Here is a 16552-nt window from a genome sequence, read left to right on the forward strand (position 1 = left end):
AGGCTAATTCATGTGGGGATTTGCTGTCTAACCCATGAATATATCTGAGTTTTAGCTTTCAAATTCTGATGCATAGTTTCTGAAAAAAATCGACATCCGGTTTGATGAACATGGCCTAACAGAAAACAAGTTAAATATAAACTTTACAATATGTGGTCAGCAATCCCTGCTTCTGCCTGGAACCCTTATAAGTCAGTTCTATGTAAGCTGCTACTTGCTTTGGTGGTTTTCAAAGTGTTAGCTCTTATGGAAAAGGACTTGGGGATTTAAGTTAACGTCTTAACTGGAGCAACTAGTGTCAGGCAGCTGCTGCCAAGGCAAATAGGATCATAAGGTAGTGACAGTCACACCGATTACAGTCATATGTCTTCTGTATAGATCTGTGCAGTAGTTTTTGAGAAATATCCCTTTTGTCAGTAGCAGCAAACGCATAGAGGACTGCTTTAAAGTAGTCCTGGATATTCACGAGCTGTAGCTAGCTACACGCACCCCACCCTCCAGCCAATGATTGACTGTTGACTGTCTAATACTGTTCATAGAGACCTGGCAATCATTGGCTGGAGGGCAGGGTGCGTGTAGCTCATCAATATCCAGGACTAGTTCTGTAAGTTTCTTCAAAACTACTGCACAGAGCCACACAGCAGACATATCACTGTAAGCAGTGTGACAGACGCTACCTAATGGTGCTCTCAGTTAAGGCTGCTAAAACATGGTGACAGTCTCTTTAATTCCTACATAGCTTTCATAGTATTGTTTTTCCTTCCAACAGGAATAAAGCAGAGATTCCTCTGTCAGTCAGGTCACTTAGGTATGTATAATGCAGTCCGTACTTCTAATCAACGCTATCAGTGTTTGCTTTCCAAAATCAATCAACCGGACCTATTCACTGTATGTCTTATTGCTCTACTACAGATTCCTCATGTTGGATCCACAGGAGATGGAAGCTTTCGTTAACACATATAAACAGTTGCCACTGAAATGTCAGGTAACAATTAGATTTCTGTTGTGTCATTGTAGTGTTAGAAAAATCTTGTGGAGTGATCCTGAACGTAAGCTGAGACTGAACGATTATCGTTCAGAATATCATTCAAACAAGCAAAACTAATTTAAACAAGCTAATCATTCAGTTTAAACACAAATAACGACTGAACGACAAACAAGAATGGCGCACTTTTCATTTGGCGTTCAGTTTCAGCCAGCATAGAATCCGTCCCGCCTTGTGCAGTTTAAGCACCGATCATTCTGGGATTCACATTGGAGTGTGAAACGCTGAATGATTAGCACACGAGAACTGCATGATTCTCAATGAGAATCATGTAGTCTGAACACGCTGCCCGCGCGGGCGAGCTGATGACGACGTCACCAGCTCGGACAAATGACAATCATGCAGGTCTTGGCCCGTGTAAAACGAGCATGAGATATGATCACTGGCAGAGCTCTCTGAACTGTCTACAAAACTGAGAAAAGAGAAGTATAGGTGTTCTGCAACTGGGGATTTGCAGTCATGGGAATATCAAATACCCCAACACGTCAGTAAGCCTCAGACGCAGCCTCTTTTGGTTCCCTGAATGGTACTTTTTGTTTGCCTTTTAGGGGGTACGGTTAGCACACAACTAATTTACTTTTACTATAGACCTAATACAAAGAGTTGAAGAGACTTTTGTCACCATCTTTTTGCAGTCCTCCCCCTGAGAGCACTATAAGGTAGTGCTTCTCACGCCGATTATACAAAACGCATTCCTATGAAAATACACGCAGAAAACAAATCGCGGCATGTTCTATTTCTCTGCGAGACCCGCACAGAAATGTCACTCATGGCGCGCCGGCTCCGCTCTGCTTATGCGCTGGCTTGGTGGCAACCAGCACATCACAGAGTCGGAGCCGCAGGAGCAGGTGAGAGCCACACTGGTCCCTGCAGGGGCACGGGTTGGATCCCGCTACGAGAATTCTCGCAGGGGATCCGACCCAGCCGTCTGCAGGTGGCCATAGACAGACAGCAGTCAGTCCGTGGCTGGAGGATGGGTGTAGCTAGCCTGTAGCTCATAGATATATAGAGGTCTGCTTTAAGTAATCCTCTGTCCTTGCTGCTACTGTAAGGCACATTTCTCACAACCTACTGCACTAATGTAGACATATCACACAATCACTGTGATGATCACTACCTTATACTGCCTTCAGAGAAGGATGCAAAAAAATGGCGACAGAGTCTCTTTAAATAGAATTTGTACATCCAGTGATGTTTGAAGGGTATTTAAAAAATAGTAAAGAATATTAGCAAAAAAAAAACAACATATTTCACATTGAATATAGTCTGCAGGATATCTTGGGCAATCCTCATTAGTATAGTGGTAAGTGTCTCGCCTGTGATGCAGGAGAACGACATTAGATTCTCAGATGACAACACAGCGGCTTTTTTTTTTCCTGAATAGGTTTTTGCCAATTTTTTATTTATTTTTTTTAAATTCCCCCTTTAATAAAGAAAACTGTCATGCAATTTATGCTGCACTCGCCAAGAGCATCATAAAGTAGTGAGGGACACGCTGATTCCAGTGGTCTGTCATTTATGGGCATTGTTTTGTATTATGAATAAGTATAATCACCTTTATTTATATAGCATATACATAATCTACAGCACTTTACATCACTTGATATTTTTAACCCTTATTGGAGCTCACAGTTTTTAAATTCACCTATTGGCAAGTCTAACCTATCTTTCGCCAGGTACTACGAGATGAACATGTAGGTGCCCGAAAACTACAAGACAATGGCATATAAGTGACAAACCACTAGAAACCGTAGGTCTGTAACTACGTTTTGTTGCCCTTAGTGAGGGTAATGTAAAGTACACAACAGGTTCCCTTTAACATGCACCTAGTGCAGCCGGCGAAAAAAAGCAGGTACACACAGATGCCAGCCGGGCACAGGGTCGGGTTCCGCTGTGGGCTCCCGCATGCGGAATCTGACCCAGTCGTGTGCAGCCGGTTTTAGCATTCATGTCTGTAAAGACATATCACCTTATGTAAACATTGCTGCAGCCAAAACACATTGTTTGTGGCAGTGGTATTTTCTAATGGCCATTCCCTCTTTAAGCAGGATAATGCATCCAGTCACCCTGCAACCCCTTGAGGACGTGGCCCTTTTTTTCTCATTTTCGGTTCCCTCCCAACCCCTTTAAAATAATCATAACTCTTATATTTATCCGTCGCTGTCTGAGGGCTTGTTTCTTGCAGGACTAGTTCTATTTTTTGAGGGTACTTAATGTACTATATAATGTACTGAAAAACTTTTGCGAAATTCTAAGTTGAGCGAAATGGAAAAAAAACATGAAATTCCACGATCTTTGGGGGGGGGGGCGGGTCTTGTTTCTACAGTGTAAACGCGGCAGCAAAAATGACATAACTTTATTCTATGGATCAGTACGATTACTATGATACCAAATTTATATAATTTTTTTTTCCGTACTACTTTTATTTGTTTGAGGGCTCATTTTTTGCGGGACATCATATAGCCTCTACCATTCTGGAGTACACACAAGTTTTTGGTCACTTTTTATTGCATTTTTTCTTGGAGACAGTGACCCCCACCCCTCCTCCAAAAAAAAGAAAATCACAATTCTGGCGTTTTTTCTGACGACATTCACTGTGCGGGGTAAGTAATGCGTTACTTTGCTAGATCAGACTCTTATGGACGCAACGTTACCAACTATGTTTTGGTGTTTTATTTTGATTCTTTTATTATAAACATTGCAAAAGGGTTATTGCCTTTTATTTTTTTTAAGAATTGAAAACTTTTTTTAAACTAATTTTTTTTGGATGGATTTGGGTGGATTTGTTGCTAGAAGTTTGTGTCAGTTGCCTTAGAACACTGTTAGAGGTCTTATGGAGTCCATGCCTGGATGGGTCAGAGCTGGTTTGGCGGAAAGAAAGGGATCTACACAATATTGATTCATTCTATAGAAAGTTTGACGGTTTCTCATTGGTCCATGGACATACGACATATTGCGGTTGGCGTAGTTCACTGGATTGGCCACCAGGGTGCAATAAAGCAAAATTAATTCTTTTTTTTTTTTTTTGTACATACAACCTACTGCAGGTACCATAAGGATGCACTTGTTTAGTTGTTATGGTGGTAGTTTCACATCAAGTGGTTAATATTAGCCAGTCCTCGTTAGTAGAGTGGTAATTATCCACGCGTGACGCGTAGGTAGTTTTTTGTGACCTCTTCTTCTCTTTTTTTTTTTTTTTCTTTCTTTCCTTTTTAATTCTAGCTTTCTCTACCTCCTATAATGCTTAAAATACTGTTTCGTTTAAAAATAAACCTACCAGATAACTTAAAAAGCACTTTTAGCACCCATGAAAAATGAGAAAACCTTGTGCAGATGTTATCTTGGCAATGCAGCTCAGGCTTTCAGTCTGCTATATATAGTGTATATTTTTTTTCTAACTGGCCTCCTTTTAAGAAACATGTACAATTGAAAGACAATTAACTTTAAGGCTGGGTTCACACAGGGTGGATTTGCCGCGGAAATTCCATGCAGAATTTCTGCGCGGCAAATCCGCCTGCGGCCGCTAATCTCGGGGTTTGCCAGCCATGTGGACGAGATTTCTCAGAAATCTCGTCCACATGGGACGGTTAATCCGGCTGAAACCGCGGCTTTACAATATGCAGCATGTCTATTTCTTTTTTCATTCCGCTGCGGCGGCGCTCTCCTCTATGGGAGCGCTGGCCGCAGCGGAAGAGCGAGCGGCTGGGCCGCTTCAAAGCTGTCGCGGGTTTTTCCGCGGCGCTTCTCCCGGCGGAAATCTCGCGGTTTTTGCTGCGGCCAGACCGCGAGATTTCCGGCGGGATTCCGCCCCGTGTGACCCCAGCCTAATGCAATTTTTGTTTTCTGATGGGTTAAGCTGTTGCAGAAATGATTTTTTTTGAGGTAGTGCTGACTGAATACATAAAGGTATAGAAAAAAATTGGAATAATTCCTGACTTTTCCATTTGCATTCAGAACATTCAAGTGTCTGGCTAGTTCAGAATTAAAATTTAAGGTCCCACCGAGATTTGAACTCGGATCGCTGGATTCATAGTCCAGAGTGCTAACCATTACCCCATGGAACCTTGTGTATGATTAGTGTATGCAGTGTATCCTGTCTGGAAACTCAAAGGATCACTATTGCTGTTGTATTACAGATCTTTTGAGTAATTGGTAAATATTTTCTTGTATTTTCTAGAGGGTTTTTTTTAATGTTTTATTTAAATTGTTTTTCTATCAAGTTCCTTGATATAATAGAGACCTATTTCATTTAAATGTGATGCAATGCAGTGCTGGTGCTATGAGACATGGTGCTATGCTCAATTGGGATAAAACATTCAGCCCTACTGATTGAAGAGAGGCTATTATACTACCACATCCCTTTCATGGTCACTAAAAGGTATTATAAAATGTTACTAGCATGGAGGTGGTGGAAAAACCAAATTGGCCTCCTCATCAGCTAATCAAGCCCCAGTGTCCTGCGTGACGAACGGGGATACCACTATACTAACGACGATTAACTGTTGCGCAAAGGTTTTCTACACAAGTATTGATGATTTTTTATGTTAAGGTATAGGTGCACTTACATTGGTAAATCTGCCAGATTCTTTTGATATGCAGACTTGTGTACTGCAGATGTCATATGTTAAAGGTGCTAAAAAAAAGTCAATCAACAGCCAATTTTTTTTTCTTAAAGGAAATCTGACGTGAAATTAACCCTACTAACTATTAGGATTGCTAAATCAGCACCCAGAAGTGGAGGGGCATCATACCATGATTTCTTCTAGCAAAGCTTCCATCACAGAAAAAAATCTTTATTCTTCTGCCCCGTGTGCAGATGTGCCTCAGGCTGTCTAAAATGTGATTGTTCTCAGCAAGAGAAACGACGTAATCTTGTGGATATGATACCTTTTAATGGCTAACAAAAATACATGATGTAATAATAGCGAGCTTCCGAACCAACGCAGGGTTCTTCTTCAGGCTTATGGATTGGATCTGAAGAGGCATGCATATTTATACACACTTATAACATACATACTTATGACAAGGCACAGATATGAATGTGATTGGTTCGCACTTAAAAGGAATTCTGCAACAGCAAACAAACTTTTTTTGTCTAGGCACTGATAGCGGAGTGAAAGTTTTATGGTCCCTAAATTACTGTTGGAGGGGGGGAGGTCATCAGGCTTGAATTGCTACAAGAGATACACAAACATTTTGAGCTAAACACTGATAAGGGAGTGAAAGTTTATGGTCCCTGAATTACTGTTGATGGGGGTCTTATCTGTATAATAAATGTCTCACACTTCCCATTCACGCATAAATCCTGGGGAATAATTTAACCCAGTATTCAGCGTGTCAAAGGTTGTTATCAATTTATATTCCCAAATTCTTTTGTGGTTTTGTGACTTGAAACCAACCTTCAATATCAAAACCCTCATATCTCCTATGTCATGTCCATGGTTAGAGAAGTGCTCGGCCACAGGTAATTCCCTTTTTCTGTGTTCAATCGTGTGGCGATGAGATCTCATCCTGGCTTTCAGTTTCTGTCCTGTTTCTCCAACATAAAGACCCCCAACAGGACATTTACTGCACAGGATCAGGTACACAACATTGGACGAGGAACATGTAAATGTCCCTGGGATCTTATAGTCCTGCTGTGTGTTGGGGATCCGTATCCTGTCCGCAGTCAGTACATGTGAGCAGGTCTTACAGCTCCTTACATTACAGGGATAAGTTCCTTTTTGTGTGTCAGAGGGTAATGCACTCCTGATTATAAAGTTCCTCAAGTTAGGAGGTTGCCTGTAACACAGAAGCGGAGGGTCCGGGAATATGGTTTTCAGACGGTCATCCTTGTGCAGGGTATGGTGGAGTTTTCTTGCGGTTTTCCTTAGTACCTCTAGTTGCGGATTGTAGGTCACTACTAGAGGCACACGATTGTTTCTTTCCTTCTCCTTGTATTGGAGTAGTTGATTTCTGGGTATCCTGGTGGCTCTGGTGATTTGGTCATCAATTGAGGTGGGATGGTAGCCCTGATTTATAAATGTTCTTTTAAGATGGTACAAATGTTCCTCTCTGTCCGTTGGGTTGGAGCAGATCCGGTTGTATCTGATGGCCTGGCTGTAGACAATGGACTTTTTGATGTGTTTAGGATGGAAACTGTCCCATCTGAGTTATGTAGGCCGATCAATCGGTTTTCGGTATAGGGATGTCTGTATTGAGTTGTTTGAAATCTTTATGGTGGTGTCCAAAAAGTTGATTTCTGTATGCGAGTAGCTTAATGTCAGTTTTATGGTGGGTGGAATGCATTGAATCTTTCATGGAATTTTATTAATTCTTGTTCGGTGTTGGTCCAGATGATCATGATGTCATCAATGTAGCGGAAGTAGGCCAATGGTTTGCTGGGGCAAGAGGCCAGAAAGTCACTCTCCAGTTTTGCCATAAAAAGGTTGGCATATTGCGGTGCCATTTTACTGCCCATGGCAGTCCCTGTGAGTTGCAGGAATTTCTCTTTGCCAAAGGAGAAATAATTGTGTGTGTCTAATAGATGGGCAGCTCCGCTCAGGCTTGTCCTGTGCTTCTGCTCTTGTTCTTCCTCAGCCCCTCCCCTTCCTTATTGACTGACAGCTCCCTTCTGCTATCATTAAGATAGGGGAGGGGCTGAGGAAGAGCAAGAGCAGAAGGACAGAACCATAGTCTCAAGGCGTCATCATTCCAGTTCCTCCTTCTCAAGTTTGCAGGTTTCTAATTTAGTCTCTCCGTGCCATCCAAGAAGGATGGCACTGTCAGGCTGTTCCGGACCTGAGGATATTGAATCAGTATGTCAAAGTCCAACATTTCCACATGCAGTCACTGAGATCCATCAATGCATCTATGGAACTGTAAAAGTTTTTGTCATCCATCAACATCAATCTGCCTGGCCACAGCCCCCTGAGTCTTCACAAAGCTTCTCGCATCAGTGATGGTTCTCCTTCACTTCAAGGGCATAGTGTCCATTCCCTATCTCAAAGACGACATGGTAAAAGCCCCGACCCGGCCGGACAACCTAGAGTCTCCACATCACATTGAACATCCTGTCCAGGTTCGCATGAATAATCTACCAATCCAAGTCTTCCCTCTCACCATTGCAATGTCTGGGTCTATCCTTCAACACCACTCAGGTCCGTGTACTATGTCCATCAAAGAAACTTTATACTTCTTCAGAAGCAGTTGCACTCGCTGCAAAATCAGCATCCCATGACCATTAGCCACTACATGAGAGTGCTGGGGCTGATGGTCTCCTCCTTCGAGGAAATTCCTTTCAGTCAATTTTCATGTTTGAACTCTCCAGTGGATCATTCTCTTGAAGGGAAACAAATCCATGGAATTTCTTGATCAAAAGATCTGAATACCTCTGCAACTTCAACGCTCTTACTTTGGTGGCTTAATTTCCCACAGATCCATCTAGGACACTCCTTTCTCACCTTCAAATGGCAGGTATTCACCACGTCTGCCAGTCTTTTCATCTGGAAAGAGTACTCTGCCAAATCCCACAGTGCAAGGCACTTGGACCAGAAAAGAAACTACACTACCAGTAAATGTGTTAGAACTTCGGACCGGTCTCCTGTCACTTCATCACTTAAAGGGGTTGTCTCGCAAAAGCAAGTGGGGTTAAGCACTTCTGTATGGCCATATTAATGCACTTTGTAATATACATCGTGCATTAAATATGAGCCATACAGAAGTTATTCACTTACCTTCCCTGCGCTGGCGTCCCCGTCTCCATGGCTCCGTCTAACTTCAGCGTCTAATCGCCCGATTAGACGCGCTTTCGCAGAAGGGTCTTCTGCCTTCGGCTCGGTCTGGCACGCGCGGCGTTCTGGCTCCCCCCCCCCCCTTCTACGCGTCATCGCGTAGCTCCGCCCCGTCACGTGTGCCGATTCCAGCCAATCAGGAGGCTGGAATCGGCACACGTGATGGGGCGGAGCTACACGGTGATGCGTAGAATGGGGCGGAGCCAGAACGCCGCTGCTGCAGGACAGACCCGAAGGCAGAAGACCCTTCTGCGCAAGCGCGTCTAATCGGGCGATTAGACGCTGAAGTTAGACGGAGCCATGGAGACGGGGACGCCAGCGCAGGGAAGGTAAGTGAATAACTTCTGTATGGCTCATATTTAATGCACGATGTATATTACAAAGTGCATTAATATGGCCATACAGAAGTGCTTAACCCCACTTACTTTCGCGAGACAACCCCTTTAATATTATAGCTGACACCTTTGCCAGTTCCAGTCCAAGATGAGAACACAACATCCGTCAAGTAGATAAATCCTCAAGGTGGGACTCGCAGCATGAAAGTCATGACAGAAGTAGCAAGAATCTTAACATGGGCCAAAGATTACCTTCCAGCCCTCTCAGCATTGCACATACCAGGGCTGGACAACTTCCTCAGCAGAGAGACAGTTGATCTAGGAGTATGAGAGCTCTATCTGAAGTCTTTTGGGCACTTTGTCGAAGGTGGGGTCAGCAGGATATCTATGTCATGGTGTCCAGAATCAATTGCAAGCTCCCAATCTTTGTGTCCAAGTCTCAGAACCCTCAAGCTTGAGCAGTGGATACACTAATAATTCCATGGACGTACTTCTTTTTTCCCCTATGACTTCTCATGAAAATCAGTGAATCACCTCTTGTGCTTCTCATAGCTTCAGATTGGCCCTGCCACACGTGGTACGCAGATCTCATTGACCTGTTAGTTGACTCTCCATGATGCCTTTCTCATCAAGAAGATCTTCTCTTGCAGGGACCTCGTTTCCACCCGAGATTGTCCATGCTTAGTTTCACGGCATGGTGGCTTGAGAACCCATGGATTTCCGGAACCAGTCATTGAAAGCATGATAAGGGCTAGAAAACCCTCCTTCTCTCAGGTTTATCATCACGTTTTACAAAAATTCTTTCTCTGGTGCCAACAATACAACTTCCATCCTATGCGTTTTTGGTTATTCCACCTTCTATCCTTCCTACAAGAGGTCCTGGTTATAGGCTTGAGCCTTAGTTCCTTAAAGTAGAAAAGTATCTACACTCTCCATACTTTTCTAACACCCTCTGACTGCAAAATTGTCTGCCTATACTTTTCTACAGGGGGTTGCTCATGCTGCACCTTTATGCCATTCTTCAGTACTAGCTTAAGGCCGCCTGCACACGAGCGAGTCGGATCTGGCAGCGAGAATTCTCACCACGGGACCCGACCCGAGAGCCTGCGGGGACGAGCGCATACTCACCCACGCCTGGCGGCCCTGGCTCTTTCATGTGCCGGCTGCCGCGCAGCTGGCGCATGCGCAGACTGGAGCCGGCGGCCGGGTGAGTGCGTGCCCCGCACAAAAATAGGACATGCCGCGGTTTGTTTGCCGCGCGAGATTTCGCGCAGCCAAACCGCGGCCGTCTGCATAGGAGTGCGTATTGTAATGCGCTCCTATGCAAACTTTCAGTGGCGGAAATCCCGCGGCGGGATTTCCGCCCGTGTGCAGGCAGCCTAAGACCTTATTCTGGTACTGGATGCATAATAGTCTTATCCCTTTAAGCCAGTGAGTGACGTACCTGCTTGCCTTCTAGCCTGGAAGGTGGCATTCTTAGTGGCAGTCACCTTCATCCATCAGGTTTTAGAGCTTGCTGCCTTGTTGGTCAAGCCTGTGTTCTCTGTCTTTCAGCAGAACAAGTTGGTCGCATTACCTTTCCCCTCCTTCCTACCTAAGGTGGTATTCGATTCCACCTTAATGAGGGCATCATTTTGCCTGCATTTGTTCCTCTGCGGTTCATTCCAGACAATGTGCTTTTAATAAACTGGATGTAGCGCAAGCTTTGAGGAACTCCCTCTCTCAGACTGCTTTTTTTTCAGACGCTTTGATTCTCTGTTTGTGAACCCTGATAGCTCAATCTTGGCTTCCAAGTTGGTTATCTTGCACTGGATTCAATCAGCGGTGGAACAGGCCTAGGGCAGAGCACCTTAATTCCATGTTGTGGCACATTCTACTTCGGCAGTGGGTGTATCGTGGGCGGTGCGCAAAAGTGTTTCTGCTATTCAAGTGTGTACGGCCACTACATGGACCTCCTTGCACAGGTTTCCAAAATTTTACCGGACGCATACTTTTTATATCTGCGGGTGCCTTCCTCTGTCAAAGAATTTTCTATATAGCTATAAACTGACTGCATGCATCCTTCTATACCCTTCTCTTCCCCAATGGAATGCTCTTGACCAGGGGTGTCTAACTCATTTTCACCGAGGGCCACATCAGCCTTATGGCTGCCTTCAAAGGGCCGATTCTAATTGTAAGACAGTATAGTAAAGGTGAACCCCATAGTGGCCCGATTGGTAATAAGGCCCCCCATAGTGGCCAGTGGTGCACACTATTTTATATATATATATATATATATATATATATATATATATATATATATACACACTATTATACATGTATACACAGTCGCACACTATTCTAAGTATATATGCACAGATGCACACTGTTCTACACATATACGCCCAGACGCACACTAATATACACACATACGCACAGATGCATACTGTTCTACACATATACGCATAGACGCAAACTGAGGTCTCCCCAGGCCTGCAGCCATGAACAGAGTTAGGGCCTGTGAGAGGAGGTCAGCGCTGACCAGGCTCTCACTCTGCAGCTGCTCCTCCTCAGTGCCGCTCTCCTCACTGCAGAGATCATGTTCTCTGCAGTCTTCTTCCCTCCTCCGCGTCTGTTGTCAGTCTGCTATCGGCACTCCTCTATTACTGTCTGCACTAGACAGAACAAGCCGATAGAAGATCACCTACTGACAGCAGCACGGAGGTGAGGGAACTTTGTGCACAGCCGGCGGGCCACAGAAAATGAGGTGGCGGGCCGGATTCGGCCCGCGGGCCTTGTGTTTGACACCTGTGCTCTAGACCATCCTACGGTCTTCAGCTGTGTCCCCCAATGAAACGGACAAGAATTAGTTAAAAATTATGTTGAGAAAGCCAAACTTTTAAATTCCTATTTTGTATCTGGTTTCTCTCAGAAAGCAGATGTAACATCAGCTAATCAAGGAAAAGGGCAAATGTTGTCCCTTTCTTTAAAAAAGGGAAGAAGGTGGATCCAGGAAACTACTGGCCTGTGAGCCTGACTTCTATACCAGGAAAGATCTTTGAACAAATTTATGCAAGAACTTGGATGAGAATTGAGTAATTAACCAGAGCCAGCATGGGTTTGTAACTAGCAAGTCATGCAAGACGGATCTAATTTTCCTCTATGACAGAATCACCGACTGGGTTGATCTGGCAAATGCAATAGATATAGTATATCTTGACTTTAATAAAGCATTTGACAAAGTATCTAATAGCATACTTATTGAATAATGACCAAATATGGGCTTGACCAACAACTGTTAGGTGGATTCACAACTAGTTTCACATCCAATTGGAAGAATGTGACAAATGGGGTACCACAAGGTTCTGTCCCGGGCCCAGTGGTGTTCAACATTTTTATAAATGATCCGGAGAAGGGAATTGAGGGGAAACTGATCAAAATTTGCCAACGACACAAAGCTAGGAGAAAAAAGAGAGACCGGATTCAAAAAGATCTAGAAAAGCTTGAACAGTGGGTAGTGACTAACAGAATGGTATGTAACAAGGAGAAATGCAAAGTCCTACATCTGGGCAAGAAAAATGAAAAAAACACATACAGAATGGGAAGAATTGGGATAAGCAGCACATGTGAAAAAGATTTGGATATACTAATAGCTCAAAGACTGAACATGAGTCAACAATGTGATGCAGCAGCAAAAAAGACAAACCTAATTCTGGGATGTATTAGGAGAAGCATAGATTCTAGATCACGTAAGGTAATTGTCCCCCTCTACTCTCCCTTAGTCAGACCTCATCTGCAATACAGCGTCCAGTTCTGGGCATTCTTTTTTTTTTTTAAATTCTTTATTTATGTTTTCCATATAAAACTGCAATTCAACATTTACCAAGTACAAAAACAAAATATACGTGTACATACATCTTTAACATTTCAAAATATCAGTCACAATATTGGACCAGGTAGATCCTGACCATATGTATCTTAACTTGCAGCAAGGGTAAGGAAAGGGAACATAGAAGGTTTGAGGGGAAGAGAAAAGCAACAAGACAAAGACAGATAAGACAAAAAAAGGGGGAGGGGGAGAAGAACAAATACAGGTCCCTATATTCCGTAAGAGAAGGCATATAAGGCGTGGAAGTGAGGGAATTAATTACTGGCTGAAAACCCCTGTTGGGAAAGCTACCTAACGTTCTGTCCAGGAAGATTCTTATATTCATCAAGAGTTTTGGAACTCCAGCCAATGATGCCACGTTTTGGCAAATTTTTCATGAACGTCTTTGAGTGATGCTGTGAGCTCTTCCATCTCTCTGATCTCGCATATAAGATGAAACCACAATGAAATAGAGGGCGGTAGTGTTTGTCTCCAAAGTTTTGGGACACAGGCCCTTGCTGTGTTTACCAGGTGTCTCACCACTGAGCGCCTGTAGGTATACTCCGGGACGTCACTGAGATGCAGGAGGAAGAATGCGGGTGATTTTGGCAGAGCGAAGTCCGTGAATTTGGAGGCAATACGCCACACCTCAGACCAGAAACCCGTCAGCATCGGGCAGTCCCAGAAAATGTGTAATAAAGTCCCCTGGTCAGCACCACATCTCCAACAAAGTGGGGAGACTGCAGGGAACATTTTATTTAACTGGGAGGGCTAGTTCTTGGCATTCTAATTTAAAAAAGAGATAGGAGCAAGTTCAGAAAAAAGCTACCAGGATGGTGAGTGGTCTGCAAATCCTGTCTTATGAGGAACAGTTAAAGATCTGGAAATGTTTAGCAATTCTGCATTGAGCAGGGGGTTGGACCCGATGACCCTGGAGGTCCATTCCAACTCTACTGTTCTATGATTCTATGAAACAAGATTTTTGTACGTATCGTAAAATCTCTTTCATTAGGGGACACAACACCCACCCAGTCTATTTTTAGTACTTTCACATATATTCCTCCTTGTTGGAGTGTTCTCTTTAAAATTGCACATGGTGGTCTAGGGAGTGTCCCCCAATAAACAAGACATGAGAGAGTTTCTTTTACGGTAAGTACAAAAATCTAATTTTATGTAGCCAAAAGTCACAGGAAGCACTACTAGCTTTGGGTAGACATAATGTCCCATGGTGTAATGGTTAGCACTCTGAATCCACGATGTGAGTTAAAATCTCTGTCAGACCTTACTAATTTTTATGCCTACTACATTGCATCAAAGGTACAAATATGCCAGATCCATTTGTTTTGTCCCAAAAAACCCAATTGAGCATCTCTGAGTAAAATAGGTTTGTGTTAAAGCCCAATTTACACGCAACGATTGTCGCTTGAACGAACCATTTATCAACTTTTTTGCTTTCAAATTTTGACCGTTTACATGTAAAGATAATCATTTGAAATCCTCGCCTTGAATTTTGAGCGCTAATCGTTGCATGTAAATGGGCCTTTGCTGGGAGCTATAGGCCATAGGCATGTATTGAAGACTGATATACTTTGCATTACCAGTGTTTTCCTGATCATTCTTTTGTATCTAGCAAGGTTACTTTTTTTCTCATGTTTTCTTATAAAGGATTGCAAAGAACAACTGTGTTTCAATCTATGCCTGTGTTTCAGACTGTGATTACATGTATGGGAACTCTGAAGAAGAATATGGCAGATGAAGATGCTGTGTGCTGCCTGGTAATAGGAACAGAAAGCGGAGAAATATTTATACTGGATCCAGAGGCATTTACTATTTTAACCAGGGTGAGCATAAGATATAATTTTATTGGATTGTTATCATACCATAGATTTTACTTAGTAACTATAGTAAGTAGATAATAGGTCTACTTAGGGTCCATTTACACGGGACGACTGTCGGGCAAGCTATGCCTGACACTTGTCCCTGTGTATCCTCGCTCCTGTGTTCCTGCACGGGAACTAGCCGAGCTGGCTCGCTCACGGAGAAGCCAGCAGGGGGGCGGGGCAGTGCAGGAGATTTATCTCTTCTCGATCCCCCACCCCTCTCCATTGACATAACACTGCGGCTGTTCACTACTGAACAGCCGCTATTTAAACTGAACGATGGGTGATCAGCTGATTGCTCATCGTTCAGTGTAAGTATGTCAGTGGAGAGGGGCGGGGGAGTGAGAGGAGAGAAATCTCCTGCACTGCCCCATTCCCCTGCTAGCCGCTCTGTAAGCAAGCCAGCATTACTAGCTCCCATGTGACAGCACGGGAGCGTGGACACATAGGGACTAGTGTCGGGCATAGTTTCCCTGACAGTCGTCCCGTGTAAATGGACCTTTAGGTTGTTATGATGGGGTTAGGCTTTTTTTTTTCAACACAATTGTTTGCTAACTAAAATAAGTGGTTTGACAAAATGATAAGAAATTGGCATGTGTGTCATGTTTTTCAGTTTTGTTCCCACTGATCTCTAGAAAGGATTGTGACTAAAGAAGCACAGGACGATCCCTGTGTGGTTGACTTATGCCCCTTTTACATGGGACGAGATTTTTGCTTGCCTGAGCAAACAAACAGGTGACATCACCAACTCTCTTTTGGGCAGTGTGTTTACACTGCACGATTCTCAACGAGAACAATCGTTCAGTGTTTCACATTTTGAAGATTAGTAAATGATCAGTGTTTAAACTGCACGAACCAGCGCTGATTTTAATGCCGGCTAAAACTGAAGGACCAACGAGAAGTGCGCGATTCTTGTTCGTCGTTCAATCGTTGGCTTGCATTTAAACTGAATGATTATCATTTTTAGTTTCTCCATGCTCATCGCAGGAAATTTTCTACATTTGTAGTCGAAACGCATTCCATTTCTCTTCAATGTTTTTACAGATTGTTTCATCAAACCAAGTGTGCTGTGCAGTGGTGGCAATATGTACCAAATGTACTAGCAGTAAGCAATTGCTGGCAGGAAAATAAAGTAAATATAACAAAAATTATTTTCGGAATCAGCGGCACAAAAATACTCAGAGTAAGTTCTAAAATTCCAGGCACCATGACAATGTTTTTTTCTGTTCCATAGTGTTATTGTTCAGTTTATTGCTGGATTGAGCAAGACTGAATGATAATATTTCACTGGAAACACTGCCTGCAACTCTAAATCAAGAGCGATAATTTGTTCGCTTATCATTTGTCATTCAGTTTAGGCAGGCATAAAAATTTGAAGTTTGAAGTTTGAATGAGTGAGTGATGTCACCGCTAACTTGGTCAAACATCTTTGGTTTGTTTAACCCCTTCCCGCTCCAGGACGTACATTATGGTATCGGGGTATGTATGCAGCGAGGTCGTGCATTTAAATCCCACGAACAATGTTTGGGGGTCCCGCACGCCCCCCCCCCCCCCACGGTTGGATCGGGGGAGCTGTGCAGGTGTCATGGCAGCCGGCGGCCTTTAGAAAGACCCCAGGGCTGCCTTAACAGACTGCCTATCAAGCCATCCCCGTGGGGTGGCTTGATAGACTG

At 43.5% G+C, this 16552-nt stretch overlaps 1 protein-coding gene and 1 non-coding gene across 2 annotated transcripts in view; one reads left to right on the forward strand and one right to left on the reverse strand.

Annotated features, from left to right (window-relative positions):
- BBS1 (Bardet-Biedl syndrome 1) overlaps window positions 1–16552 on the forward strand; it is a 61886-nt gene that overhangs the window by 18406 nt on the left and 26928 nt on the right. Inside the window, exons 6-8 of the mRNA XM_066582279.1 lie at window positions 770–808; window positions 913–985; window positions 14709–14840. Of these exons, the coding sequence (XP_066438376.1) occupies window positions 770–808; window positions 913–985; window positions 14709–14840 (244 nt within the window). The remainder of the gene's footprint in view (window positions 1–769; window positions 809–912; window positions 986–14708; window positions 14841–16552) is intronic.
- On the reverse strand, window positions 5038–5109 carry TRNAH-AUG (transfer RNA histidin (anticodon AUG)). The gene has a single exon. It is a non-coding gene; the product is annotated as a tRNA-His (tRNA).

This window comes from Eleutherodactylus coqui, chromosome 11 (genome assembly GCF_035609145.1).
Source record: "Eleutherodactylus coqui strain aEleCoq1 chromosome 11, aEleCoq1.hap1, whole genome shotgun sequence".
NCBI lineage: Eukaryota > Metazoa > Chordata > Amphibia > Anura > Eleutherodactylidae > Eleutherodactylus > Eleutherodactylus coqui.